This window comes from Egretta garzetta, unplaced genomic scaffold (assembly GCF_000687185.1).
Source record: "Egretta garzetta isolate BGI_Z169 unplaced genomic scaffold, ASM68718v1 scaffold91, whole genome shotgun sequence".
In the NCBI taxonomy this organism is placed as follows: Eukaryota; Metazoa; Chordata; class Aves; order Pelecaniformes; family Ardeidae; genus Egretta; species Egretta garzetta.
In genome coordinates this window covers 4,593,312-4,619,344 of record NW_009258661.1, presented here as the reverse complement: position 1 = coordinate 4,619,344, position 26,033 = coordinate 4,593,312, and the positions used below count along the sequence as shown (strand labels likewise).

The 26,033-nt window shown below is 42.8% G+C and overlaps 1 protein-coding gene across 6 annotated transcripts in view; it reads left to right on the top strand.

Moving 5' to 3' along the window:
- The first annotated feature begins 691 nt into the window (after window positions 1–691).
- The window catches only part of SETD5 (SET domain containing 5), a 40,198-nt gene continuing 14,856 nt past the window's right edge, over window positions 692–26,033 (top strand). For 3 of the 6 annotated variants that reach the window (XR_004843260.1, XM_035903843.1, XM_035903846.1), the window contains exons 1-16: window positions 692–868; window positions 4,678–4,783; window positions 5,653–5,864; window positions 6,185–6,243; window positions 6,653–6,840; window positions 7,902–7,940; window positions 9,458–9,700; window positions 14,555–14,703; window positions 15,028–15,145; window positions 15,561–15,670; window positions 15,953–16,202; window positions 16,407–16,487; window positions 18,830–19,093; window positions 19,963–20,283; window positions 21,853–22,095; window positions 25,628–25,757. Coding sequence is in view for 5 of the 6 variants with exons in the window: in XM_035903843.1 (XP_035759736.1) it covers window positions 798–868; window positions 4,678–4,783; window positions 5,653–5,864; window positions 6,185–6,243; window positions 6,653–6,840; window positions 7,902–7,940; window positions 9,458–9,700; window positions 14,555–14,703; window positions 15,028–15,145; window positions 15,561–15,670; window positions 15,953–16,202; window positions 16,407–16,487; window positions 18,830–19,093; window positions 19,963–20,283; window positions 21,853–22,095; window positions 25,628–25,757 (2,584 nt within the window). In the remaining variant the exon portion in view is untranslated. Of the gene's footprint in view, window positions 869–4,677; window positions 4,784–5,652; window positions 5,865–5,982; window positions 6,244–6,652; window positions 6,841–7,901; window positions 7,941–9,457; window positions 9,701–14,554; window positions 14,704–15,027; window positions 15,146–15,560; window positions 15,671–15,952; window positions 16,203–16,406; window positions 16,488–18,829; window positions 19,094–19,962; window positions 20,284–21,852; window positions 22,096–25,627; window positions 25,758–26,033 lie in introns of those variants that run through there. The other 3 variants (XM_009648381.2, XM_035903845.1, XM_035903844.1) reach the window with 3 other exon arrangements.

Sequence of the window (26,033 nt, the reverse complement as noted above, 5' to 3'; positions counted from 1 at the left end):
CAGACGGCTGACGTGGCTCTGCCGCGGGGAGGTGTCAGCTGGGATTTCGGAAAGTCGGGGCCCGCTGCGTCAGGGCTCGCTGGACTGAGTAATCTGTGCAGAATCCAGGACGGGCCTCGCTTGCTGAGGGGAAGCCGTCGGTGGCGCGGGGATAGCCGCTCTGCTGGTGGCGCCCACCCGTGCCGTGCGCCCAGTGAATGCAGATACAGGCTGATCTCGAGCAAGAGGTCTTGGCTCAGTCTGCCAAGGCTCTGTCTCATTGTCCTCCCAGACAGGGCTTTGCCTGCAACTTTTTTGGGGAAGGAGTTGGGAAATGCTGATGGAGGGCTGTGGGTGATAGGTGACAGCTGCTGCTTATATGTAGAAGGAGCTAATAGATTGCTTATCTGATAATTAGCCCTAAGTTTAGTTGGGGGAGGGGGGAACTGTCATTATCGGCTTTATGGCAGAGCAGCTCATTGCATGTCAATCCAAGACTGTAAAGCAAACAAACACCCCACACACACCACCACCAAACTACTACCATCTACCTCTTCCCTGGCCCCACGTATGAAAATGAAGTAAAAATGATGTGGCGTGTTGCTGACAGAAATCTATTCCTGCTTTTCTTTTGCTGTGAAAGCCTTCTGTAAGGGTATACAGGGAGACCTCATCCCGTAACGGAGATGCAATGCTTTGTTTCTACCCCGGTAGGTTTCCCCATGTCCGTGACGTGTTGGCCGAGGCTCTGCGGCTCCTCTCCGCCCTCGGAGCGGCCAGTCGCTGCCCTCTGGACTCCGTGATCCCCGACGGGCGTCATGAGCATTGCAATCCCTCTGGGAGTCACCACACCAGATACGTCCTACTCCGACATGGCTGCAGGATCGGAGTGAGTGTTACCCCATGGAGGAGGAGGAGGGGAGGGTGTCAGAGGGCTGCCCTGCAGTGGGGCTGCAGGATCCATGCTGATGCTTTCTCCACTTGGGAGAAAAGGGGTGCTGGTCTGCTGGCTGTGTGAGAGATGAAAGCAGAGACAGATTGTGAGTGGTTAACAAATGCAGTATTATGGAAATTGGTAAGTTTGACACAAGACATGGGGAAAAGGAGAATTCCAACAGTATGAGGCACTTGACCATGGGTTTTCTATCAGCTAGGCTAGTAAGTCTGTACTCAGGTGCAGGCAGTTGTGTGTTTGCTGTACCCATGCTTGACGTTGGCAAGGTACAAGCCAGCTCCTTTTCCAAAAGCTGTGTTATATGAGGGATCAGCATGCTGAGCCTCTGTCTCAGTAGAGCCTAATAGCTGAGACTCAGTACCAATCTTACATGATTGATTTCTGGACCCCTTTGGAGCTTGGCCAGAGATATGAGACAGCATCAGCCTGTGTAGACACCTTTATTTTGTTCCTGCCCTTGAGCAGGTTCCAAGAGACACACCTCCGTGGGCAATCCTTCAGGGTCCCCACCATAGGACCCTGTGCAGGGCTCTCGCCACAGTCCTATCTCTGAGGCCTGCTGGAGGGGACTTACCATTTCTTTTAAAAGACACTTCTTCTGCAGGAGTCAGGAACATTTTGAATCCAGAAAATATTGCATTGTGATCTTTTCTTAAAACCCTTGTTAGAATGATGTCAGCTCAGATGAGTACTATGTTTTTGTCGGGGGCGAGAGGGAGGGCTCAAGTTATTTCTGTGTGCTTTTACCTCCTGATTTCCTGCATCCTTCTTTGAAATACGGACTGTAGCATCTCTTTACACAAATTTACAAAGGACATTTTTGAGATAGATTTCCCCCATGTATTATTTAAAGGTACCTACTGTGCAAATACCTGTGTGTCAGACTGATTGGTGTAGAACAGATATTGCTCCAGACTCTATTAATTTTGAGCTGTAGGAGCACTGGGCTTAGGGTATGAATCATTGTTTTTCCCTTCCATCTTACCCTGATTTGACTATGCACAGAGTTTGACTACAGAGTCGAACTCTCTGCAAGACTGCTAATGCTCTTTTTTGTCTGTCTTGGCACTGTCCCCATTATAGGCATTCTTCTTCGTAATGCTTCGTTCCATCCTAAAGCCCATATTTTTACATGTTGTTTTTAAATGGGGAGTCAGAATCTAGTAAGTCACTCATCTACAGTGGGTATATGATCCTTCACTTTTCAAGATTTAACATTCAGTATGGCTTGTCACCATGCTTCTCCCACACCAGCACTTTAAAGACTCAACATGCAGGAATTTTAAACTGTTTATGACAGGAGAAAGAGTGCTAAATAGTTTACTCATGTACTAGGCACTTTGCTTTCAGAGCTGAGCATGGTAAAGAGGAGAGCTAGATATATCTACGCATGTCCCTGTAACATTTAAATATCAAAAAGCCTGTCTGTAAACCTTCTGCAAAGCATTTTCTTTTTCCCTGATTGTAAGAAATTCGTAGGTCCAACTTGAGGCTAGGCTGGAGTGCTTTGAAGAAAGGCTTTTGAAAATTTCTGAATTGGTTTCTATGTCTGTTTTCTAAAAATTGGGAATGCCAGCACTTTATTCTCCAGGCTTTGCATTGATTCACTGTTACTGCTGAAGTGTCCTTCGTGAGTCTGTTCAAAGTTAAGGCTATCCTCTGCTTCTCCTTTGAAACTTCCCTAGCTTGAAGCATGAAGTCTGGGGTACCTGGGCTTCTTGTCTCTTAAGGGATTAATTTCAAAGATGTGCATCACGAGGGCAGTGGGAAGATAAAAGGAAAATTACCTGTCCCTCTTTACAGGCTCAGCTTTAGCATCTTCCCCAGCCCCCGATACAGAGGGGAGGTGAAAATACTGAAGGATATTTGTGTTCATCTGAGGGTGACATGGAGGCTGCAGAGTAGTTTTGCTGTGTTAGTCTGACTGCATTTTGGAAGTTGTTGAAGCTCCTTGGCGGGCTGCTGCTGAGGAAGCGTGGGCCCCAGCGTTGTTGCCCCTGGACACCGTTGCACCAGCAGTCTTGACGTTTTATTGCTATTGCTTGCGGCAGCATTGCTGGTATTCCAGGCTGACTGTAGTTAGGGATGTGGGTGACTTGAACAGAGGACAGATCTGCTGCTTAGGCTGTTTAGGCTCTTTTCCTTCTAATACTGTTTCTGAAAACATGATTAAACCTGCATGGATTTAACTCTCTAGCAGTCTGTAATTCCTAAAGCACTGTTGCAAAGATCCGGCAAGGCTGGGGTATGTGGCAAGTGTCTTTTATCCTCTGAGAGGTGTTGCCACCTGTATCTCCTGCTTCTGACAATTTAGCTGGCTGTAGTTACCTTGAAAACCAACTGAATTTATCATGTCATGCTTCTAAATCCTGAGCTACAGAAGTGCAGTTTGCATAGGTTTAAGGTCTTCTATGTTATGCAGTTCTTTGTACAATAAATTATTGCTCCTTTTTGTTGCAAAGACAGATCCACCTTACTCCAGAATAAGCCAGAAGCTCAGAAGGTTAGTGCATTGGAGAGTATATCGGGTTTAGTGGCAGGGTGGGGCAAACTTCAGCGCAGCAGAGATTTCAAGAGCTAATACGAAGTCCAAAGAGCACAGGGGTTAGTGTTCTTGGGTAGTGTCTAAACTGCCCCACGCGTGACCACTGGCTGTTGCTGTCTGAGTACTGCCCGATTCACGCTGACAATGTAGGACCCACTGAGAACCCTGCAAGATCTCACCAGAGCAGCAGAGGTCCAAGGTAAAATTTTTCTTTCCTGTATTTTTCTTTCCTGCTTGCTCAGCTCCATGCTGTAATTTTGAAGAAGATTTCACCTGCAGACATGATTCAGTGATTTTTCTGCTGTATTCTGATATGGGCTCTACTTCTGATCTGTGCGGAGGTTAGCTGACTTGTATCTTCTGCTTGTAACAGACAGTCTGTTTCTTTGGCGTTCTGTCTGTAGCCTCATTATCTAATATTCCCTGCATTGAATTGCAGCTGTCCCTTCTCTGAGTAGGGTTTCTGCAGCTTTCTGCTAAGGATATACCTTTCATTTTTAGCTGGTTTTTTTCACCACCGTGTGGTGGAAGAGTGCATTGTAGCTCAGCAGCGAATTCCCTGTTCAGCACATTGCATACCATGTTGCTGTTTAGAAAGCACAGGGCAAATCTGATTTGCCTGTGGCTGCTGTCTGTCCAGGTCACGATTTTTTGTTGCCTTTTTGTAACAGGAATCTCTAACTCCTGGTCATTGCTATCAAGACAGCTTGAGGTTTCATGCAGACTTTATCACAGGATGTTGGACTTGACTAACAATTAGTGTGAAGGAGAGAGAAATGAGCACAGATGCAGGAAAGCTGCTTAGCTGCTATTTGAAATAAGCTGTTACAGAGATAACATGGCAGAACTGTTCAGTGGCTTTGAGATTAGGCTGGCTGAGTTCAGATGTGAATGCTGAACTAGACCCAGCTTCCTCAACTATAAGGAAACTGAGCTTCTTACATGCTAATTATCTTTTTAACTTCCTAGATTGAGACCCAGTTTAATGAGTTATCCAGGGTGGCCCTTACTCAGTTCCTTCCCTCTGAAAGCAGGTTCATCCTGTACAGCTTCTGCACACATGATGCCTGGTGAAGCACGTAGTAACACCTCGATTTCATGAAGAGCTCATGTGTTGAACAGAAAAGAGCAGTGAAATACTGGCACTAAAAAAAAAAAATGTGGTATTGATGGGTTTTACTTCTGGCCCTTTCTGCAGCCCAGAGTCTGTGGAAGCTAGTCCAGCTGTCAGTGAGAAGAATGTGTACTCCAGCCACGGCTATGGGGCCACCCAGAAACACAGCTATCGCGGGCTGCCTTACGCAGTGAGTACTCTCTCTGCAGTGAATCAGCTCTTTACTGTCTACTTCACTCTTTTCTCCTTGTTCCATAGTTCTTTGCCTGTTAAGCCTTAGGAGTTTTGGATTATTTATTAGGGAACACTGAGTTACAGCTGAGTTCTGCCATACATTTTGCATTTGTGTGTTTATTGTTTGTGAAGTCTTGCATGCTCTATAGCAAGCTTTATTAGTGTTCTAGGTGATAGGTTTTTAACTGAATGAAGTCTGAATATATATGAATATATAATATCTTCCTGTTGGTAATTTTATGCCCCGTTTGGTTTATTGTGCACTATTTATACTTGTATCAACTGTGCAGATTTTCATATTGGTAATTTATAACTATGAGAAACAAGGAACAGTTAGGAAGAGTGGGAGCATGGCTTGAAACTATGGGATGAACAGGACGTCACAGAATCACTGATGTTGGAAGGGGCCTCTTGAGATCATGTTATCTAACCCCCCCTGCTCAAGCTGACTCTGCTTGAGCAGGTTGCCCAGGACCATGTCCAGTTGGGGTTTGAATATCTCAACAGACAAAAACTCCACAATGTCTCAGGGCAACCGGTTCCCATGTTTGACCACTGAAGTCATCTCAGATTATTAGCAGTACAACAGTTAACGTTGATATAGCCTAGTTGTTTTCATAGCTTTTGAATTTAATTAATTGGTGCAGAAGAAAACCATTTACATCTTTGAGAGCTGTTGCTTTACCTTCTTGGTAGATTAAGGAGTTCACACTACTGTTTTATACCAGTTGTTAAATAATAACCTGGGAACTGTGGATTTAGGACTTCAGTTTCTAGGCATCGTATCTTCATGTTAAAAGTAGTACTGCAAATACTCGTTTTCAGGATCATAATTATGGAGCCCCTCCTCCTCCAACGCCGCCAGCATCTCCTCCTGTTCAGACCATTATACCTCGTGCAGAACTGAACGGCCTGCACTCGCCTGATGAGGAGAACTCCGGGGATAGTGAGAGCTCCTCAGAAGGAGAATCAATTCCCACTTGGTGCCACTGCAGTGTCTCCCAAGATGGTTTCCTCCTCAAGTGTGAAAAGTGCAGGTAAGCTTTGGTGCAGCGCAGATCTGGCCTGCTCCTTGTGTTGACTTCTTATACCGAACTGTGTCACGTTTGGGCTGTGGGACAGAATTCCTTTTGCTAACTGGAGCGTTCTTTCCAGTGCTTTACCCAGTATTGACCCTCCTCCTTTGCGTTGTCAGCCTGACAAGTGTTGGTGGCACCAGGAGTGGAGATGAGGATGTTAAATCGATGTTCTTATCATCCTGGGCCCCACTGAGGGCACGCATCTTGTGACATCCTGTTGAATTTCAAGTGACTTTACTCCTACAAACCAGCTTCAATTGTGCATTCTCCTTTGGCAGAGGAATGAGCAGGGGGAAGGTGATCAGACTCCGCCGCCGGAAGCAGGACAACGTGTCAGGTGAGCTTGAGGTTGTAATTCTGATAATGGTGACTTTTGCTTTCTTTCTACAAGACCTTTGTCTTCTGGCTGCTGTAATCATCTAACTGTGATCAGTGCCTGCTAATGTTCTTTGCCTCCCAACCACTGGGATTTTCTCCTCTCTTTCTGCCTCACCTCAGTTAGCTCTTGGGGAAAGTCAGATTATCTTGTGACCAGAAAAGGGAAATGTTCATTGGTGCCATTCTGTGAGATATCAGAAGTTTGGGAGACTTGTTCCCAGTTTGGGTGGGAAAACCAAGGTGGTATAGTTTTCTCAGGGAAGAGCTATGCAGGGTCATCAAGTCGTCTTGATGAAAATGCACATAAGGGTAAACTGTTCTCTCTGGGATGAATAAAAACATTGCTAATTAAGTGCTCCTCTCTATAGGTGGGGACAGCAGTGCAACTGAGAGCTGGGATGAAGAGCTATCTCCCTCTACAGTGCTGTACACAGCTACTCAGCACACCCCTACAAGCATCACGCTGACTGTCAACCGCGTCCGTAGAAGCAAACCTAAGAAGAGGAAGAGGAGTACAGAAAAAGCTCGCACTGCTCCAAAGGCCAAAAAGATCAAGGTATGTGGAGTGAGACCAGGTTGCTGCAGTTCTTACCAAATGCGGTGTGGAGTGTTGTTGAGAGCAGGTTGAGAAGCTGCCAGTAGACAAGAAACTTTTTGTCCTGTCAGGCAGGAATTACTCTTTCTGGTTTAATAATGTGGCGCCTTGTATTTGTGACCTGCTAGAGTACATGGCTGTTGGTTTAAAAATTACCTTACTGGCACTCCACCCTTATTTCCCAACACTGTCCATTCGTGCTCCAAGCTTGCATTCTATTACATATTTTCCCTTCTGCTGTATTAGGATTTGGGGAACTAGCTTTTTGAGTCTGCCTGTTTGGAGCAAAGGGGCAGTGTGTGAATGGAATGAAAAAAGAAGGGAGCATGGCATTTCTTAGCAGGCTATGTTAAGGAATCTGGGCTGCAGAGCTTCTTGGCACTGTTCTTCAGGGACAGAGATAGTGCCTGTCTGGAAAACTATGTAGGTAGTGATGAACATTTGTTGAGGGATGACTTTCCTGTCTTGTTTGTGAGGGTTTGGGGACTGAAATAATTTTGGATTGCTTATATTGGATTGAAGTGTGTGAGCAGCTGGTTCTTTCCCATGATCTGCTAGCTTTACCGTGGTTTTCCCCAGCTTAGGTTTCCCTTGAAGTTCTTCTGGTAGACACTGATATTAAATAAAAGACTGGGAGCAGGAGCCATATGAGGTCTTCAGGTTTTTTGTTGTGAATCAGCTTAATTCTGTTGCTGGCCCTTTCTTCTGTCAAAGCAAGTGGGGTTAGTCGGGACAGTTTTGGTTTTGATCTTGAGATTTTCACTAAGTATGAGGCAGGTCTTTTTAGTTCAGAAATCCTGGCCATCAAGCTTTTCAGCAGTTTCCACTGGATTTGCATTGCAGAGTCTTTTTGTTCAAGTCCACTGCTTCTTGTGTAGGTCTTCCTGTAAATCTTGCCATCTTTTGTTAAGGGTTGGTCTGTTGGAGTAAGATCTAGTGTGGTTCTGGGATGCTAATTCTGAGGAAATACATAATACTTTGGGGTTTTTTTTTCTCTCTCTCTCTCCTTGTTCGGGCAACAGGCCTTTCGAGAGGGCTCACGAAAGTCTCTGAGGATGAAGGTGAGTAGAACTGAGAATGCTCTGTGATGGTGGTGGGGTTTTTTGCCATGTATTTTGTGCCTCTCTTGGTTTGCCTGGGGAATTGCTGATTGTGGGACCAGCCTCAGATAATCTCAAGCCATGCATCACCAGCAGGCCTATTCAAAAGGGTATCACAGGAATTGCCCCTTGAACCCTGCTTTTGCTTCAGGTAGCTTTCTGTAAGGTAACGTCATCCAGTTCCAAGAGATATGACTGATTCATGACACTTGGGAGTGGGGTGTTTGATGGAAGGGATGTAGAACTGGTTGTGGCCACTCTCCTGTGAGGTCTGTTATCATTTGATTGCATCAAAGCTATTTTAAGCTTGGGCATCAAAGTAGCACTCAAGTTTGATGTTGCGAGTCCCTAGCAGTGTTGCCTTGTTTCTCTCCACATCCTCTTAGTAGGGATGGATGGGATGATATATTTATCTCTGACTTTCTGCGATATGGGTAGGTGTGGCTATCTGATACAAAGTTTATTTGGCAAAAAAAGTAGCCTTGCACTTTGAGCTAGAATGTACTCGGAAACACAAGAGGTGCCTTAAAGTTCACTCGGGTCCAGACCCCAGTACTGTAGCTGACAGTGGCTTCTAGCAGGTGGCTCAGAGGAAATAGGACAATCCTGAGGTGTGTCTGTCTGTATGCACCTGCCCCCGTAGTTCGCAAGTGCCTTGAGAGGGTAAAAATGCATGAAAACTCTTAATGCTTTTAATATATATGATGAAAATAATGATTGCTCTTCAGCAGTCCTTGTCACTAATACATCAGTGTCACATATGTCTCAGTCCCTTACGAAGCCAGTTGAGTTACTGACCTCTGGAATATTATTTGTTGAATTACTTCAACTATTGTCAAGTAAAGAATAAAGCTTAATTTTTTTTTTTTTCTACCAGCTCCTTTTTTCCCCTCCCTTACAAGATGGTATAAATGGATTACCCAGTTTTGCCCTCCCTTCTTTACACTGCTTAGGACTTGCAGTTTTAACCCTCTGGGTGTTAGCTTATGCTCTACATTCAGTTTCTTGAAACCCTGATGGAAGAAGTATTTTTGGGTCAGTCACTGCAAAGATTGAGATGCAATTAGCATCATCTAGCATTATGTTGGACATGAGTGGGTTGACTGTAGGACAAGCCTACATGAGATTTATTTGCCATTGTGTGTTCTGTTCCTTTGCTTTTTTAATCTGCTTAATTATTTTTCCAAAGTGATTTAAAACTTTTCTGGCCAAGTACTAGCTTAATTTTCTTGTATGTACTAGTGCCAACTACTAACTCTCGAGAGGTCTCCATCCTGCACAGAGTTCTCTGTGGAGTCCTAAGTGGCACTTTTGTGCAATGTTCTGGAGGATGCAGGTTCTGAAAAGGGTGCCCTCATAACCAACACTTTCTTAAGCTTGGGATAGATTTGCCTTTTTGGTAGCATATTCATATGCTCAGAGCACTGAGCATTTTTCCCGTTGTGTGCTAGCCATTCACACTTTGCTGTTTGGTGCAGAATTCCCCTTCTGAAGCGCATGCCTTGGATGAAAACACAGCTGAAGGGTGGGAGAATCGAATACGACTCTGGACAGATCAGTACGAAGAAGCCTTTACTAACCAGTACAGTGCTGATGTGCAGAACTTGTTGGAGCGTCATCTAAACTCTAATAAAGAATATGTGGGCAAAACTGCTATGCTAGACACAATCAACAAAACAGAGTTGGCCTGCAATAATACTGTTATTGGGTCCCAGATGCAGGTAAGAACCTGGTAACACAAGTGGGATAGGTCGGGTCCTCTGGTTTCTAGATATAAGGCATGGGCATGGGTGAGCAGTGTCGTAGCTGGTCATATAATTTTGGACCAAAAGACATAGGTTTGATATAAAAGGGAAATTAAGAGATGCCAGTTCCAAGACAGATTCAGAAACACTCTCATTCAACCAAATCATTGTTGCTAAGTTGGGGATATCTTGTACAGTTCTGTGATATGGTTCATAGGTATTTTACCATAAATGCTTTTGGTCACTGAATGGCTTGAGGCAAAACCAGATCTATCACTTGCTGGAGATAGGAAATTTCCTGCTTTCCAGCTGAGTTTTCCTGTACTTTTTTTCTTTTTCTTTTTTATTCCCCCCCCCGGCTCACATTGTGAGGAAAGCTATTTTAAAGAACCTTTCAACATTATTGCAATATTTTGGGTGATTATTTGGACTCTGGTAACTTTCAAATACTGCACAACTACAGTTGATTTTAGGGAGCTGTCTCTCCCCAACTTTTCCGAGATGTGCAATGATTGGTGTCTTGCCAGCTTTATGGAGTGCACGTACACAAGGAGAAACAGAAAAAGGATGTGTTTGTGTGGAGTATGTCCTCCTCACTACTATTCTTGGCTGATGTTTCATCTGGTCCGTGCTTTATTGAACAGAAAGCAGCATTCTCACTCCGTTGAGGTCTTGTGGGGCTTTGTCGTCCAGGAGAGTGGAGATAGGGGCAGCTGAAAAGGACGGGCTCCAAACCAGATGTGGGGCACCTCTTCTGTAGAAGGGGAGCAGAGCCAGAAACCTGAATATCAGGTAGATGTTTGTGGTTGAATCATTCTTGTTTATATCAGCTGACTCACCCTCCACAAGGTTCACGTGCTCCCTCCCACCTTTCCCTCAGCTTTCGCAGAGGTGAAACACATCAGGCAGAGTGCAGATATTGCCAGTAAGGGAGAGTGCAGAAAGAGGACTTTGGACCCAACTTTCTTCCACTCTTGCTTGTAGTTCTGCAGTAATAAGACTTCTTTGGGCGGTTGGGGAGAAACACTTCTACTTGGCTATGTGAGTCACCTTCCTAAAGAGAGTTACTGAGGAAATACAGGGAAGAAAAAGTTCTGCTTCTCTAGAAATCTTAATATTTTCTGAGTCTAAAAGCAAACTCTTCTATTTCCTTCACATGAATTTTAGGAAAAGTCCTGAAATAACTAATAAAACATATACTGTTTCTTTTTATCACCTTCATAAGAGTACAGCAGAACAGATGATTATAAAAGATACCATACATAAATGCGCTTGTTCTTGTCATGCTCTTTTGCCCTCTCCCTTCCCTGTACATAGTTTTCCCCACAGGGAAAAGTGGCCAGTGTTCCAAATCAGAAGACTCCAAACCTGATATATCCCAAAGAAACAAAAAGATAGAAAGTTGCAAAACTTCATAGTGAGCTGCAGTTACTCTAACCAAGCTGTAGGTAGGTACCTATCATTGCACATGCTGAGAAATTACAAAGGGACTTAGCGGCTTTGTAGTTCCTCTTGGATACTGAGGAAAGACCAGGTGGCTTCCCGGGCTGCTGCTTGTCAGCCCTCATGTCCTTGTTTCTCTGCTCAGCAGATGGCTGTGGAGTGTTGCGAGGAGGATAGCCTGCACAGGTGTGGAGCGCGTGGTCTCTCATCCTGTGCTTTGTGGTTTTGTTCCACTCATTTGTCTCATCTTTGTTAGACAAACTGATATGGCTTCTTGGTTTGCATCAGTTGTCTTTTAACTAGATATCATTACTGGATGTAAAAATAGCTTTTCTGGGATAAGGAAATAGGTACTTTGAGCTAGAAAAAATATTAAGGAGGTCGTGTCAATATGCAGATAGCAGCTGTGTGTAGAAGATGAGTATCGTAACTGCTCTATTTGACCACGAAGACTCTGGAGAGAGGAGAAAGGAATACAAATAAAATGTTTTATATGCCCTGCATACTCTCACAATTGAGAGAGCTGTTTGGCTTGGGTAAACAATGATGCAAGGGTACACTTTTTAAAAAAAAAAAAAAAAAAAAAGAAAAGGAGAGAGAAGAAGAAAGTGTGACCTAAAAGCTTCCTCAAGCCAGGAGGAGTAGGAAAGGATGGATTAAGAGTTATAGATGCAGGATATGGGATTTTGATCATTGGAATGTTTTGGATAAACCAATTCTCAACTGTCCTAATGATGCAAAGGGAAACTTGTGAAAATACGAAGCTGTTCAATGTCAGGAATAAAATCACTTAGTGCTGGCTACTGCCAGATGCTTTACAAACTGAAAGCTGTGAATCACTTTACTGCCTGCTGTTGCCAAACCAAACCCAGGGTCAGTATTTGCCCTTTGTTGCCTCTGATAATTGCTGACTTGAGCTCAAACCCCTGATTGATTTCACATTCTGAAGTGAAGAGCGAAAGGGCCTTTATAAAACAAAGCCACTGAGTATTATGCAGATGTTGCTCTGCAAACATATCACAACAGTTCTGTCTGATTAGCAGTCAGCAATCGCTAGCCTATGACATGAATAAAATAATTTGTTCTTTTCACACATGAGAGCATGGCAGATAATCCTCTTCATATTTCTAAATTCAGAGAATGAAAACAAGCTGTGCTAGGGTCTTATCAGAAAAGCTGTGAGATCATTCCTGTTTTACCAAACTCAGATAATTATTAAGTTTTACAGATGCAGAGCTTTTCTTTCCTTCGTGGGCTTTCTTCTCCTCCCACCTTATCCCACCTGGGTTCCCCAAGCTGTTTTCCAGCATCAGGTGGACAGTAATACAAGGCAACCATAGGCCAAAGGTGAGAGTGAAGATTACCAGACATTAACTTGCATCTCTGAAAGATACTAAAGGAATTTGATAGAGTAGTAGAATAATTTAGGTTCATAGGAACCGCTGAAGGTCATCTGGTCCAGCCCTCCTGCATAGGAGCAGCTTAGATGAGAAACTGATTGTAACAGCAAACAAGCAGTTATACTAAACAAAATTATTCAGCTGGAGACATGCTTGTGTCTCACTCCTAATTTATCTACTAACTTCAGATACTTTCTTCTTATCTCCTTCTGTCACACACTAACAAATCTAATACTATTTATTTGTTCTCTGTTACCACAGTTGCTTAGTACAAAGTGTATCCCATGTTTTTAAAGTAATTTAGCCACTACTCTTGGCAATGTAAGCAGTCTGACCCTACAGTTCACGCGTGTCATAGGTTTGTTGATCAGAAATTAGGGCCAGCAGCGTGGCTTCTTAGTCTGGAAATAACAGGTTTCTTTTATGTTAGTTCAGTGGACTTGGGGAATCCTCTCTGACCTCCTATCAGGACCCGCTATATGAAGAGATGAACGACACCCTGCAAGACTTTTCAGAGTCTCCAATACATACATGCAGGTTTTCTTAATTGCCAGTAGATACAGTGGTATGAGAGATATACCCCATAGGCATGATAAATGAATATTTTTATAAAGCTTTCTTTATCCTGGACCTGAGTGAGAGACATCAACAAATAGATCTTACTTTACTGGTTGATCCAAGATCAACAGTCTAATGTAATATTAAAACAATAAAAGTCATCTTCCCAAAAGATTTAATTCAGAACACGTACAAGATTGCTAAAAAAGAAAACAAAAACTGTGGTTCAATACTTCCATATGGTCAGTACGGAGGGTTTCGTCTGGTTCCCTGTGCTGAGTGCTGCCTTAAGGCATTAACTTTATCTTCACAAGGTTAAAACATCATTTGTTCTGTCATTGTCCAGACTGAGCCCCTTCTTAAGCTAATGTGATTTTTATCCATTTGAGCAGACTGCTCAGTAGCTGTTTCTAACAAGAGAGTTTTATCAGGAAAAGTTGGGAGCTTGCTTTTAATAAAATCTCTTGGTTTACTTCTAATTTAGATAGATGACTGTCATTATTACTGAAGTAAGAACACTTATGCCTCAATTTACTCTGGAAGAGCATCAAAACCAGGTCCTTATGAGCAGTGAATAGCGTGCTTAGGAAAGAACAGGCACAGCTCTTGTGGTGAGGCAGCCAGCCATCTTCACATAATTTTTACTCACAGAGAGGTTCAACCTGTTAAGCAGGAAAAGTACTTTGTTTTTATGGAAGAAGTCTTTCCTATGCCCTAGTGCTTATGATATCCCTTCCGTTACTCTGTAAAATGTGTCATATTTGGATGTCTGTTAAAGAATGTTGTGCTTTCATGCTGTCAAGACACACTGTTGTGAAAATCCATTGTAATAGAGCTGTAGACTTTTAACATAAAGAAGATTCAGCAAACTGTCACTACTTAGTTAAAAATTCATTTCTTCATGTTAAAAAAAAATCCACAGTGCTAGTTGAACAGGCAGATTAAGAGAAGTTTCTGGATAGAGATAGAAATTGCCAGCTTAAGTCTTTGGCCTGTTAGCTAGAATTTACCATCCTCTGCAGAAGGAAGATCTTGTGTTTCTTCCTCTGAATGTGTGACAACCCACAATTTACAGAAGATTTGAGTTATTCTGGCTGTGAAAGTGGTCATAATTGCAGAGCAGTTACCTGTTAGCAGCAACTGACAGGTCTGGTTATGCCTCCTAGCTGCAAGACTGAAATACTTGGTCTGATAGATTTGTGAGACTTACTGTTGAAGGAAAGGAATAAATTATCTCTTTGCTTTTGTTAAATATTATCAAGGCCATTGGTCATTACTAAAGTGTTACAGAATAAAGAGTGTATTTGCCTGGCAGAGTTTCTGTGTTTTGCTACTAGAGTAGTTTTTCTTTTCATGTAGGTAAAACAGTTTTCATGAATTTGAGGCCTTTGGTCTAAATTCTCTTATTTTGCTCTGGTTTTTGTTACAGCTGCAGCTGGGAAGGGTGACTCGGGTTCAGAAGCACCGGAAGATCCTGAGAGCAGCAAGAGACTTGGCACTAGATACCCTTATAATTGAGTATCGAGGGAAGGTTATGTTACGACAGCAATTCGAGGTCAATGGGCATTTCTTCAAAAAGTAAGAGTACTATGAAGTGATTAGTATGAGAGCATCATGGCACGGAGAGACTAGTGTCTCTGTGGGGTAGCACACACTTACAGGGCCCTTGTCAGCTGTGCCATCCGTAGAAATGTGAAATCAAATATACAAACTCAGCTTGATGCTCTGCTTATGGACCAAAACCCTCTGAAGTAGATTTGTTAAACTGTGATGATGGAAGTGCATAAGTGTCCAGAGCAATAGCACTGATGGAAGTGCTGCTTCCAGTGAAGTGAGGGATACCTGTTATAAGTGCCATGGAATTCTGTATTTTGGGATTGAGACGTTCTGTTACTTCTCCAGGCCATATCCCTTTGTGCTGTTCTACTCCAAGTTCAATGGCGTTGAAATGTGTGTTGATGCCCGCACCTTTGGTAATGATGCCAGGTTCATCAGGCGTTCCTGCACTCCAAATGCAGAGGTAAATTCTCTCTTCACCATCACTGTAATTGCAAATACATGTTTTACACAGGCTTAGTGCATTCCCTTTTTATGAATATTCAAACTTAAAATGGGCTAAATTCTCTGCATCTCTTGCTTGTTTGATGGTGTATACTTGGAAGATGAGAAAGTTTAGGAACATGAGGTTTTTCTTTTGAAGGAAAAGGTTTCTTTTATGTTTTCCTTTGACTGCAGAATGATAGAGTAAGCAGGTGGTAGTAAGTGGAAAAGCACAGGATGAGACAAGAGCAGTGAAGCAGGCTTTTTCCTATGGAGAATTTAGGATAATTATTGATGGAATAGCTAAGAGCTACTTTGCAGAAGGAGGCTTCCCTCTTGGAAGTAAGAAGTGCAACTTGTGGAGATGTTAGTTTCTCTCTACTTTGTTTAACAAGGTTCGTCATGTGATTGCTGATGGGATGATCCACCTGTGTATCTATGCTGTTGCCACCATTGCCAAGGACACAGAGGTTACCATCGCCTTTGACTATGAGTACAACATCTGGTGAGTCCTTCACCTCGCCCAGGAGCTCTCCACTGCCCTCCTGGACTGGACATCTTCCTCCAGCCCTTTCCTCGCATTCTACATTTTGCTCCGTTTTCTACTGAATTGCATTTTCCGGCTATTCTGTCCAGTTCTGCTGGCATATTCTACAATAGAGGCCATAAGGTAGCCTGCTGTCCTTGCTTTGGCACGTGGTGAGATGTTTAGTAGGAGATACATTGAATGTCTCTGTACAAGGGTTGAGAAATGAAGAGTGACACAAATTATGTTTGTGTTTTGGAGCAGCAACTATAAAGTGGACTGTGCGTGTCACAAGGGGAACCGGAATTGCCCTGTGCAGAAACGTAGCCCAAATGCTGCAGAACACCTACCTCCACCTGTTTTAGGCACACTGATTGGGGCAGAAACACGCCGGCGAAAAGCCCGTCGAAAGGAGCTAGAAATGGAACAGCAGGGCATTGCATCAGATGAGAACAGCAGTCAACAAACGGAGGAAGTTCCTGAGGGACCTGCAGCAGTCAGTGACAATGAGGTAAAACCCTTGACACTTTGTTATTTATATTTTTATCATTCAGTGGTGTAGAATCTGATCCAATACAGCACTGGTATCTTCAGAACAGAAACTGCAGGAAGCCTTTTTTAAACCTTTAGCACCTTAGATTACTATAGGAATCTTGATAACTTTAAAACAGTACTGGATTTTGTTTGACATACTAAGTCTGGGCTTGTCTTTCAGGTGGCAGAGAAGGAGGAGAAACAAGAAGGGGAGAAAGAAGAGCCTGTAGATGAACAGGGAACTTTGGTCCACAGCCGACGGGCAAGTACCTCTCAATCTGGGTATCATCCCCCTTAGGACTCACTTCATGCAATGACCAACAGGTCCGGTAACGAAAAAAGAAAAAAATCACCCAAACAAAAAACACCCAGGTTGACTCCACATCACAGGATTTATGTTAAAGTACTGCAGATTAGAGGGTATATGACTGTTACTTTCAGGGCTATTTTGTAGTCTAAACCATACAATTTACAAGACAATCAGCACCAGATTCAGAAAAGGTAATTGCACCCTTTCTATGTTCCTGCTGCCCTTCCTTATTGCCAGTACAAAAATTTATGGAGCTATATAGAATCATAGAATCCTTTGAGTTGGAAGGGATCTTTAAAGGTCATCTAGTCCACCCCACGCACACAATGAGCAGGGACATCTGCAACTAGGTCATACGATGGACCAGAACCTGATTTTTGTTAAAACTTGACTGGTTTTGCTGGGGTAGATTTGTTAACATGTATCTGTTCCCTGTACGGGTTCATAAACGTGTTTCTGTGTGGGAAAAGGGTAGGATCAAGTGGCAAAAGTTAGTAAGAGGGGCAGACCACCAACAGCACTGTTGGCACAAGTCAACAAAATTTGCTATGTTCTTTATTAGGAAATCCCTTTGTGCTCCCATATGTGACCCATAAGGTCATTGTTCTCTTCATCAGTCTTGGTCAAAATATTTCTTGGTGCTCTTGGATCTTTGATAACACAGTCCCTTCTCAGCTGCCTCCTGTACCGAGTAGAGCTGGGTTTTTTTTCCTGTGCTGCTTATGGCACCTGGAATTGCTACCTGGATTAGAATGTTTTATGCATGCAAATGGAGCTGTTCTGGCTCTACTTAATTGAGTTTAAAAAAACCAACCAAACAAAAAACCACAAACAAACAAAAGCCAACAAAAAACCCAAAACAAACAAAAGAAACAACCAAAAACACAAGGAAGAAAAAAAGAAAAAGTGCTCCCACCCTTCTACCAGCCAATAAATGTATTGGAGCTAGGATTTCCCTGGTTTTAGTTTGTTCAGTAAATACCTTAAGCACCCATCTTTCTCTAATTGGTGATATGGATCTTCCATGTGTATATTTCCCAAGACTGCTTTAAATGTTAAGATAGCGCAGCAAATTTCAGAGCGAAGGGCCATCTGAGAGATCCTTGGATTATTTCACAGATTTTTTAGAACAGGCAAGATAAAGCAGTCAGTTTCTATTGAAATTTGAGTAAGAACAGTTATCCATCAGTCTGGCCTTAAGCTTGGAGGGAAGATTTCAATCTAATGCAGGGAAGCTGATCTCTTTCTGGGACAGTATAGTTCAAGAAGACTAAGTGATGTGTTAGTTTCCCATGAGCCTGTAAGCCCTGTTCCTGTATGTTGTACCAGTTAATCTCCTTTAATGAGGTTTAGTTTTCTATACTTGGCACCAGGTAAATACCTGTATCTATAGGTCTCCCAGTCTCTAATTTTTTCTATGTGCCTTGAATATTTTTGAACAGAAAACTGTAAAAGCCAGGTTGCTGTGATTTGAGTGCTGCTGTGTGCTTCAAGATACTTTCTTCTCCGTGACAAGTCTCAGAAGGCATTTGACCCCACTTCTTAAAATTCACTTGATTGAGCCTGTTTTCTGCTAGTCACTGCAGCATTATTTTACTGGGCCTTTTACATGCATAATTACCAATTATTTATGACACAGCTAGGTGATAAGATTTCCTGTCCTTTCTGTTTACTTAATAAATACCTTTGTTTTGCCTCTCTGTTCTCTCATGTTCTGTTTTTCTTATCCACTATGTAAGCTGCTTAGACAAGAGCTTTTATTTTTGAGCTGGGAGATCTCCTGACATCAGGGAAGGAATAAATCTGGATCATTTTAGTCAGTTTGTGTGGTGTGTTATACTTGCTGCAAATTACTGATTCACTTACTTCTGTTGCCTCTGGCTTCTATTTGCTTCTAATGTTTGGTCATTAGCAAGTAGCTCTATTTGTTTCCAAGTCGTCTCTTCACTCTATTCTTTCTTATGGTTTTTAGTTCTTCAAAATTATGCATTTCCTTGTGGCTATTTTATAAATACAACTGGGTTGTATCTAAGTGGTCCTATTTAAGAACAAAGTCTAGTTCTTCTAGTTATTCTATGAACACATGATTATGCTGCTGTTATTCTGGGAAATTTGCCATGTTGAAAAATGCAAATATATGAAAAGAACTGCTTCTCTCTGTCCCCTTTCTGGCTCTTGTCATTGCTAGTTGGCAGTTGTTCTCCTCCCTGTGCTGCATCCCATATCTGTTCTTGCCTCTTCCTCTTTATGTGCATAATTTGCAGTGCTGACTTAAATTTACTCTTGTGTTCTAGTCCCGGGAAGACAGGAAGGTAGAAGCCATCATGCACATGTTTGAAAACTTGGAAAAGAGAAAGAGGAGACGAGAGCAACCATCAGACCGCAACAGCACGGATGCTGAAATCAACATCAATTCTGAAGCTCCTGAGCTGGAGGAAGTAAAAACAGAGACTCCTGAAACTGAAGATGGAAGTTCAGCACTGAGTGCTGCTGCTACAAATGTTTCTAACAGTAACAGCAGTACTGGGGTGAACACGCGACGGTCTTCACAAGTAGTGGTAAGACGAAGATAGGACTGTTTAGTAGCTTGTACCAAGCTCAGATGCAGCGTATCTGATCATAAGGTCATTCAGGCTGGGAGGAGCTTCATGGGGTCTCTAATCCGTTCTGCGTCGGGCAGGGTCAGCTCTGAGGTCAGACCAGGTTGGCCAGGGTTTTATCCAGTCTTGTCTTGAATACCTGGAAGGATGGAGATTGCACAGCCCCCCTGGGAAACCTCTTCCAATTTATGACTGTTTTCATGGTGAAAAAATTTTGCCTTGTTATCCGGTCTGAACCTGTCGTGTCAGTGTATGTACATTGATGCACCACTTCTTTGTGGCTTCAGTCTGGATGTAGGAAGACTGCTGGTTTTGGTCCCTCTAAGTCTTCTCTGCTCTGGGCTGAAAAAGCCCAGCTCCTTCACTGAGTGAGCCCCTTTGGTACTGGTGTGAGCTTAAGTTGGATGCATAACTGCAGTGATTAAGGCATTATTTTGCTTTTTCTTTGTTTTATTTTGGCCCGGTCTACTTTAGATACATGTGTTCCCATTATATGGCAGGGCCCAGATACTAGCCTGGAATGATACATGTCAGCTTAGATCAGGAGTAAGAGCAGTTACCTTGAGACAAGTGGCAAGTTTCATACTGCTGCTTTCTTCCTTAAGACCAATGTTCTGGTTGACCCCTTTAAGAAACACAGCAAGATTAAATATTAATGTGGCAGTGTTTTAGAAGGTCCCCAAAGCCATCTTATGAGCCAGTACAAACAGGGTCCAACCAGATTTTGAGAGTCAGGTAGTGTCAATAAATAAATCTCAATCCTTGATCCTGTATGCAAAGAAAAGGAATATTAGAGGTGCCCAGACTAACGACAGTTTATATTGTAGGATGCTGTCCCTGAAAAAACAGTTACTAAGCCAGCTCCAGCAAAACCCTCCAGGCCTCGACCAAAAAGTCGCTTCTCTCGATACCGGACCAGTTCAGCACAAAGACTGAGAAGGCAGAAACAAGCCAGTTCCCAGCAAGCTGAACTCGCACAAGCTGTCCCAGAGGAAGGTAGCACTGCCAGCTTGGTAACCACAGCAGATGTCAGCAATGTAGAAGGTCCAGGAGAAGGCAGACAGTTGATGGGATCTGACCCAACTGCTATCCTGGCTGCAGGATCTCAGTCTAATCGAGCTGCAGTAAAGTACCCGAAAACTAAAAAGGTAAATATGATCGAGTGCTTAAGCTGAGGTGGGGGAGAAGAGGTTTTTGTGTGGCCTTTGGGGAAAAGTTGGCTATGGGGAAACAGTTCTTCGAAACAGTGGGAATTATGTGACTTTATATTTACTGTATTAATTGTTCTATAGTGGCTAATAGCCCTAATCATGGTTCAGAATCTGGTGGCTTAGCCCTGTACACACAAAGATCAGAAAAAGAAATTAACTGATCTTTACAGCAAGTCTACATAGACCTTAGATACTGACAGGGTGGTGCACGTGCAACAGGAAGGGTCTCACTTTTGGCTACAGCAAAGAGTCTAGAAAGATCCAAATTATACAGCTTTGTGTATGTGAGGAAGAAACTGCTTCCAGCTTGAGGAGCCCTGGGAGAGAAGAGTTGGAAGGCTTGGCAACATAAGGAATTGGGTGATGGAGGCTGAGCCCTGGTTGAGGGAAGCAAAAAACAGATGCTTCAGTACTGATGTGGAGGGCAGCAAGAGGCTTTGGAGATGACTGGAAAAGGCCATGAGCACAACAAGCTGTTTGTGGTGTTCCTGCAGGGGAACAAGGTACTAATAGAAAGATGGGGAGCGCTGATGTGTTTGGATCTATGCACAGTAAGCTAGCACAAGCTTTTGGCTGTAGCGTGCAAAAATGGTTGTTATAACTCTGATGGGGTAGCTGGCATTTAAAAACTAGATGCTGAAAATTTGGAAAAGAGCACTAGCTTTGGGCCCAAAACAAAGGATGTTTATTAGAAAAGGTTGGATGTATATGATCTCAAGAAGTTTTCTGTGCATTCTTAGTGTCTTAGAAGCAAGGAGAAAAAGACTGTCAACAAAGAAGTATGGAGGTGTAGTGAGACTTGCTTAAAAAAAACCCCAACAAAACCACCTTGAAATAACCAGGATGTTGCATCTTGTGAAGGATAGTAAAACAAAGGTTCTCTTGTGTATACCAGAAAGAGAACAAAGAGACAAAAGTGGAGCCATTATATAGTGAAGATCACTTGGTATTTAAAAATAAATTTAGAATGGCATATAAATGTGTTTGATGTGGGAATCAGTAGCTGTATCTTTTTGGGATGGGGTGGAATGGCAGGCTGGGAGAGTATTTGTTTAGGACAAAGTAGAGTAAGTTAGCTTTCAGCTTAGAACTGAAGACCAAGAGGGAATGTGACTGCAGAACATAATGTACAAGCTGGGAGAAACTTGTAGGGGAAAGGAGGAAAAATTGTAGAAGGTAGCAGGCAGCTGCCACATACTGGGCATAAATTAGCCATTAATACATTTAGGCTTGCAGCTAAAAACTAGTTTTGAACAAGATGATCAAGTTTTAGGAGAACCTTCTAATAGGATTAACGGTGCATAAAACTGAGCTACTTCTGTAAAACTGGATTACCTGTTGTTGTGCTTGCAACAGATGAGAATTGGGTTTGACTCCGGAAGTCCTGGCTGTGTTCTTTAGCATGGGGGCTGGCCTGAGCACTGCTTCCCCATACACCTTTGTACCATATTGCCTTTCTTCTTCACCTATGCCAGTTGCATTTGACATGTGTGTTTTTTCCTTCAGTATCTTGTTACCGAATGGCTGAATGACAAGGCAGAAAAGCAGGAGTGCCCTATTGAATGCCCTCTGCGCATTACTACAGACCCAACAGTTTTGGCAACTACCCTAAATATGTTGCCAGGTCTTATCCACTCCCCACTAATTTGTACCACACCTAAACACTACATTCGTTTTGGTTCACCTTTCAACCCCGAGAGACGTCGAAGGCCCTTTCTGTTGGATGGAATTTACAGCTCCTGTAAAAAGGTATGTTTGCTCATGTCTTACCTTCAGGGGCTGTATACTTACCGAGCTCTTACTGGCTGCCTGGTGTGTCGATGCAGTCTCCAGGTTATGTCTGCTGACCCTCACCTACCCAGGGTTCAGTCTTTGTCCTTGCTTTTTACCACGGTAGAAAACAGTGTTCTGTGACTCTCCTTTTAGGAACATGTACTTTCAAATCTGCAGTGGCTGTTTATTATCCAGAATATGTGATTCAAGGAATTTTATTTGTTGCCCTTAGAATGTTTTATGTTACTACTTTCGCAGTCAGAGGATGTTTGGCATTGTGGAGATAGGACAGTGTTGCAAAAGACCTCAAGAATACAGTGCCTCAGTCAAGATCCATTGTCTTTGGAGAGCCTTTGTTGTTTAGCAAAGCTTTGAGTTTGCCTGTTTACAAGAGCAAGCCTGTAGCTCTTTGTTTGGGAGCATAGACTTCCTATCTACAACAGATACTTGCGGCCGTGCAGGAAGCCTGAACTGACCTCAGCTGAGGACTTCATTCCTCCACAGATGGTACATGGCTGGTAAATGCACATCTGCAGGGAAACAGTAGTTCAGGTTAGCTTGCTTGTCAGATTTCTATCAGAATCCATCTTGCCTATCGCTTGTCAGCTTTGCTCAGAGGTTCTTCCAGTTCCTGTGTGACTGGAACTGACAACAACACCTGACAACAACTTTCTGGAAGTCCTCTCTGATCTTCCGGTCTTGGTAGCTTTCAAGGTCAGGTGCCACGTCTTGGTTTCTTTGCCTACTTTGAGGGAGTTTTTTCAGAGAGAAGCTTTGGACTTTACTGTTTCCACCTTCAGCCAATTTGTTGTCATGCCATAACAGGCGCATACAAAAAGAAGCTAAGTTCTCTTTTGAGTATTTCCTTCATAGGTAAAGCTCTTGATGGTTCGTATATGCTCATATGAACAATGCCGTGTTTGTTTCCATGTGCCTAGGCAATCTCCCTGTGCATCTTTAAGCTGAGAATTGCAAGGTTCGAGCTGCTTTTTTGAATGTTAACAGTGTCTTTGAGCCTCAGGGAAGATAGAAGCATCCAGAGAGAAACTGGCAGAGTTACTCAGTTCTCTGCATTTGCGGTACAACTAGGCAGCAAGCTCACAATTCAGTGAAAACTGTTGTCATGGAACAAGTCTTCCAATCTCTTGCTACATTTGGCTATTTTCTAGTCGTATAATTCTCACTGCTGGAGAGGGAATGGACTAGTCTCACTGTGGATGGCTTCACTTTAGTCCACATCTTCTCTGAAGCAGAGTGTCCAAACCTGGATGATGCATTGCAGCTGGGGCATTTTCAAAGCAGAAAGTTGCTCTGTGTCCTGTAGCCTATACCCATTGTGTGCATTCCAGTATGATGGCTGAGCTTTCTTTGACAGGTTGATTTAGACTGGTGTTCAGTTTGTGATCTACTGTTTGTTAGAAAAACCTATTAGTTTTCTAGCCTGTAATTTTGAAGTGATTGTTTCTGGCTTTATATGGTACTTTCTTCTAGCCTGTGCTGAGCTGTGTCCTAGTTTTCCCCATCCATTTCCCAATTTAATAGGAAAATCTTGAATTCTCTCTTCTAGCCTGTTCTTGTTTCTCCCAGGTTGGTATCATCTGACAACTTAAGTACACTGCCTATTCCATTATCTAAATAATTAATAAAATCCTGAAATGTTCTGTGTCCAGAACAGATGTTGCAAGAAGTAATTTGTTAGATTTCTACTTTTTTAAAGTAAAAAAATCAGTAACTGTTCTAGTAAAGGTTTTCATCCACTTTGTAGGAGTTCCCCAGCTTTTTGATGGAAAATGCTGAGTAGCATTCGGTGGTTTTATCATTAACAGCCTGGAAATGTAGAAAAAGTCTGCTTCTCATGTTCAGGAATGTTTAGAAAGCTCTCACAGGGAAGATCTCCTTTTCAGCCAGCTGAGGGCTAGAAATGGTCCAGAACTTGATGACACTGCTTTCTCAAGACCTGATCTTTCTGTCTTGTCTGCTTCTGACTACTCAGTTGGGAAGGTTGATTTATAAAGGCTGTTGAAATAGATCACATATTTTCTTGGATTGTCAGCAGGCCTCTTCCTTAAACTACTGAGGACTGTGCCAAAAAAACTCAGCTGATGATCTCAGTTTGCATCCAAAGCATGCCAATGTCTCAACCTCGCAAGGAAACTGAACTGTATAACCTGCTCACGTTAATCACACATTGTACAGTGGCTTGGCTGTCAGATCAGATGCCACACTTGAGGTAGCAGTGGTCCAGACTGGCTGGCACTTCTCACTTTTCCTGGTGGCTGCAGTGGAATCCATTGAGTTGTATTTGAACAGAGAAGAAGCATCTGCTGTACAGTAGTGAAGGCCATCAAAATAGATCCTGTCACCTGCTCTTCATCCTCGCATTGAAGTTTTCGCTTTGAGGATTGTGGCCACTGAGTGTCTGATGCACTTTCATGATAGCTTTGAGGAATCGTAAGACACATACGTGTCTAATAGGATACATATTGCTGGCATCCAGATGAACTGTGGATTACTGAAAGGTAAACTTACGATTTTAAACCTCTCTGGGAGAAGAAAAGGCTGGTAAAGTGAGTCCCTTGAGTAAACTGTACAAACACAAATTACTGTTTGTTTTTTTCAGCAGTTTGCTGTCATTTTACTGAATCACCTGGGTGTTTTCACTTGTATTGTGGCAGTTATTTTTTACTATAAAATAAGCAAAGGTTTCCTGCCTGCCATAAGGAGTCAGTTTGTATCAAGGGACAGGACTAGCATACCCACTGCAGCAGCTGATTTGCTGAGACTTCAATTCATGTTCACTTGCATGAGATGTGAAACATTCTTTATTGTCCATGTTCAGAAGAGCACTGCGATCTCTTTTATTAGTAGCTGAAGAAAATATTTGCCTTTATTATTCTCTTCTTATTTTAGCCCCCTTGAAAACTGCTGCTTGCATTTTATCAGGTTTTTTTTCTCTTTGTCTCTGGCAGCAAGCACAGTCCTGGAAGAATTGTTGTGTGATTAAACTCAGCCATTTCTCTGCTGGAATTGAGAGAGCAGAATCTATGTTAAGCTCTAATATGCCTTAGTGGAGCAGGGGGACAGTATGTGCTCCTGGGCAGGAAACAGCTTTTTTGCAAAAATCAGGGTTTTAAAATAGTTCCTCATATTTATCTCCCTTTTCTTTTAATTAAGATCGTTTTTAATAGTTTTTAGCTGCCAGAGTTTTGCATTTTATCTATTTATAATTTGCTCTTTACTTATCTTTGTGTTATTGCTGAAGACTGCTGATCCCCAGAATACATCTCATCAAGAGCACATAGTCAGCCCCATCACAGTAGGTGGTAGACTCAGTGCTAACAGCTGTGTTCTAACGGGTTCCTGTCTGAGCACACGCGAAGGAGGTAATATCAGTGTTCTGAGCAGTCTGCCCTGCTGCACAGAAGTGTAGGAGTTTGAGTACATCCTGCAAGATTACATGGAAAGTACCGGAGGGGTTGCACGTTTATGTAGTCTTGTTCTGTTTCAGCGCTGGATCAAACAAGCCCTGGAAGAGGGGATGACTCAGACCTCACCAGCTCCGCAAGAGAACAGAACCCAATGTCTATACCAAAGTAACGAGAACAGCAGTTCTTCCAGCATCTGCAAAGATGACACAGGTAAGTGCTCAGCACCATCAGGGTGATGTGGGCGCTTGAATGAAACTGGGAAAGGTGCTGAATAACAAAGGCAGCTACACAGGATGATACCTTAATGTGTACTGCTGCTTGATGGCACAGCTTTATGGCAAGTGAGAATGTTACTTTGCCATTCATTCAAATTTCTGCAGGCCCATCCTAGTTTGAGCATGCGTAACTTTTCTCAGTATTTTCCTGTGAAAAGGTAATCACTTTATCTCGCATCATCAACCTCAGTACTGTGTGATCATTTGTCCA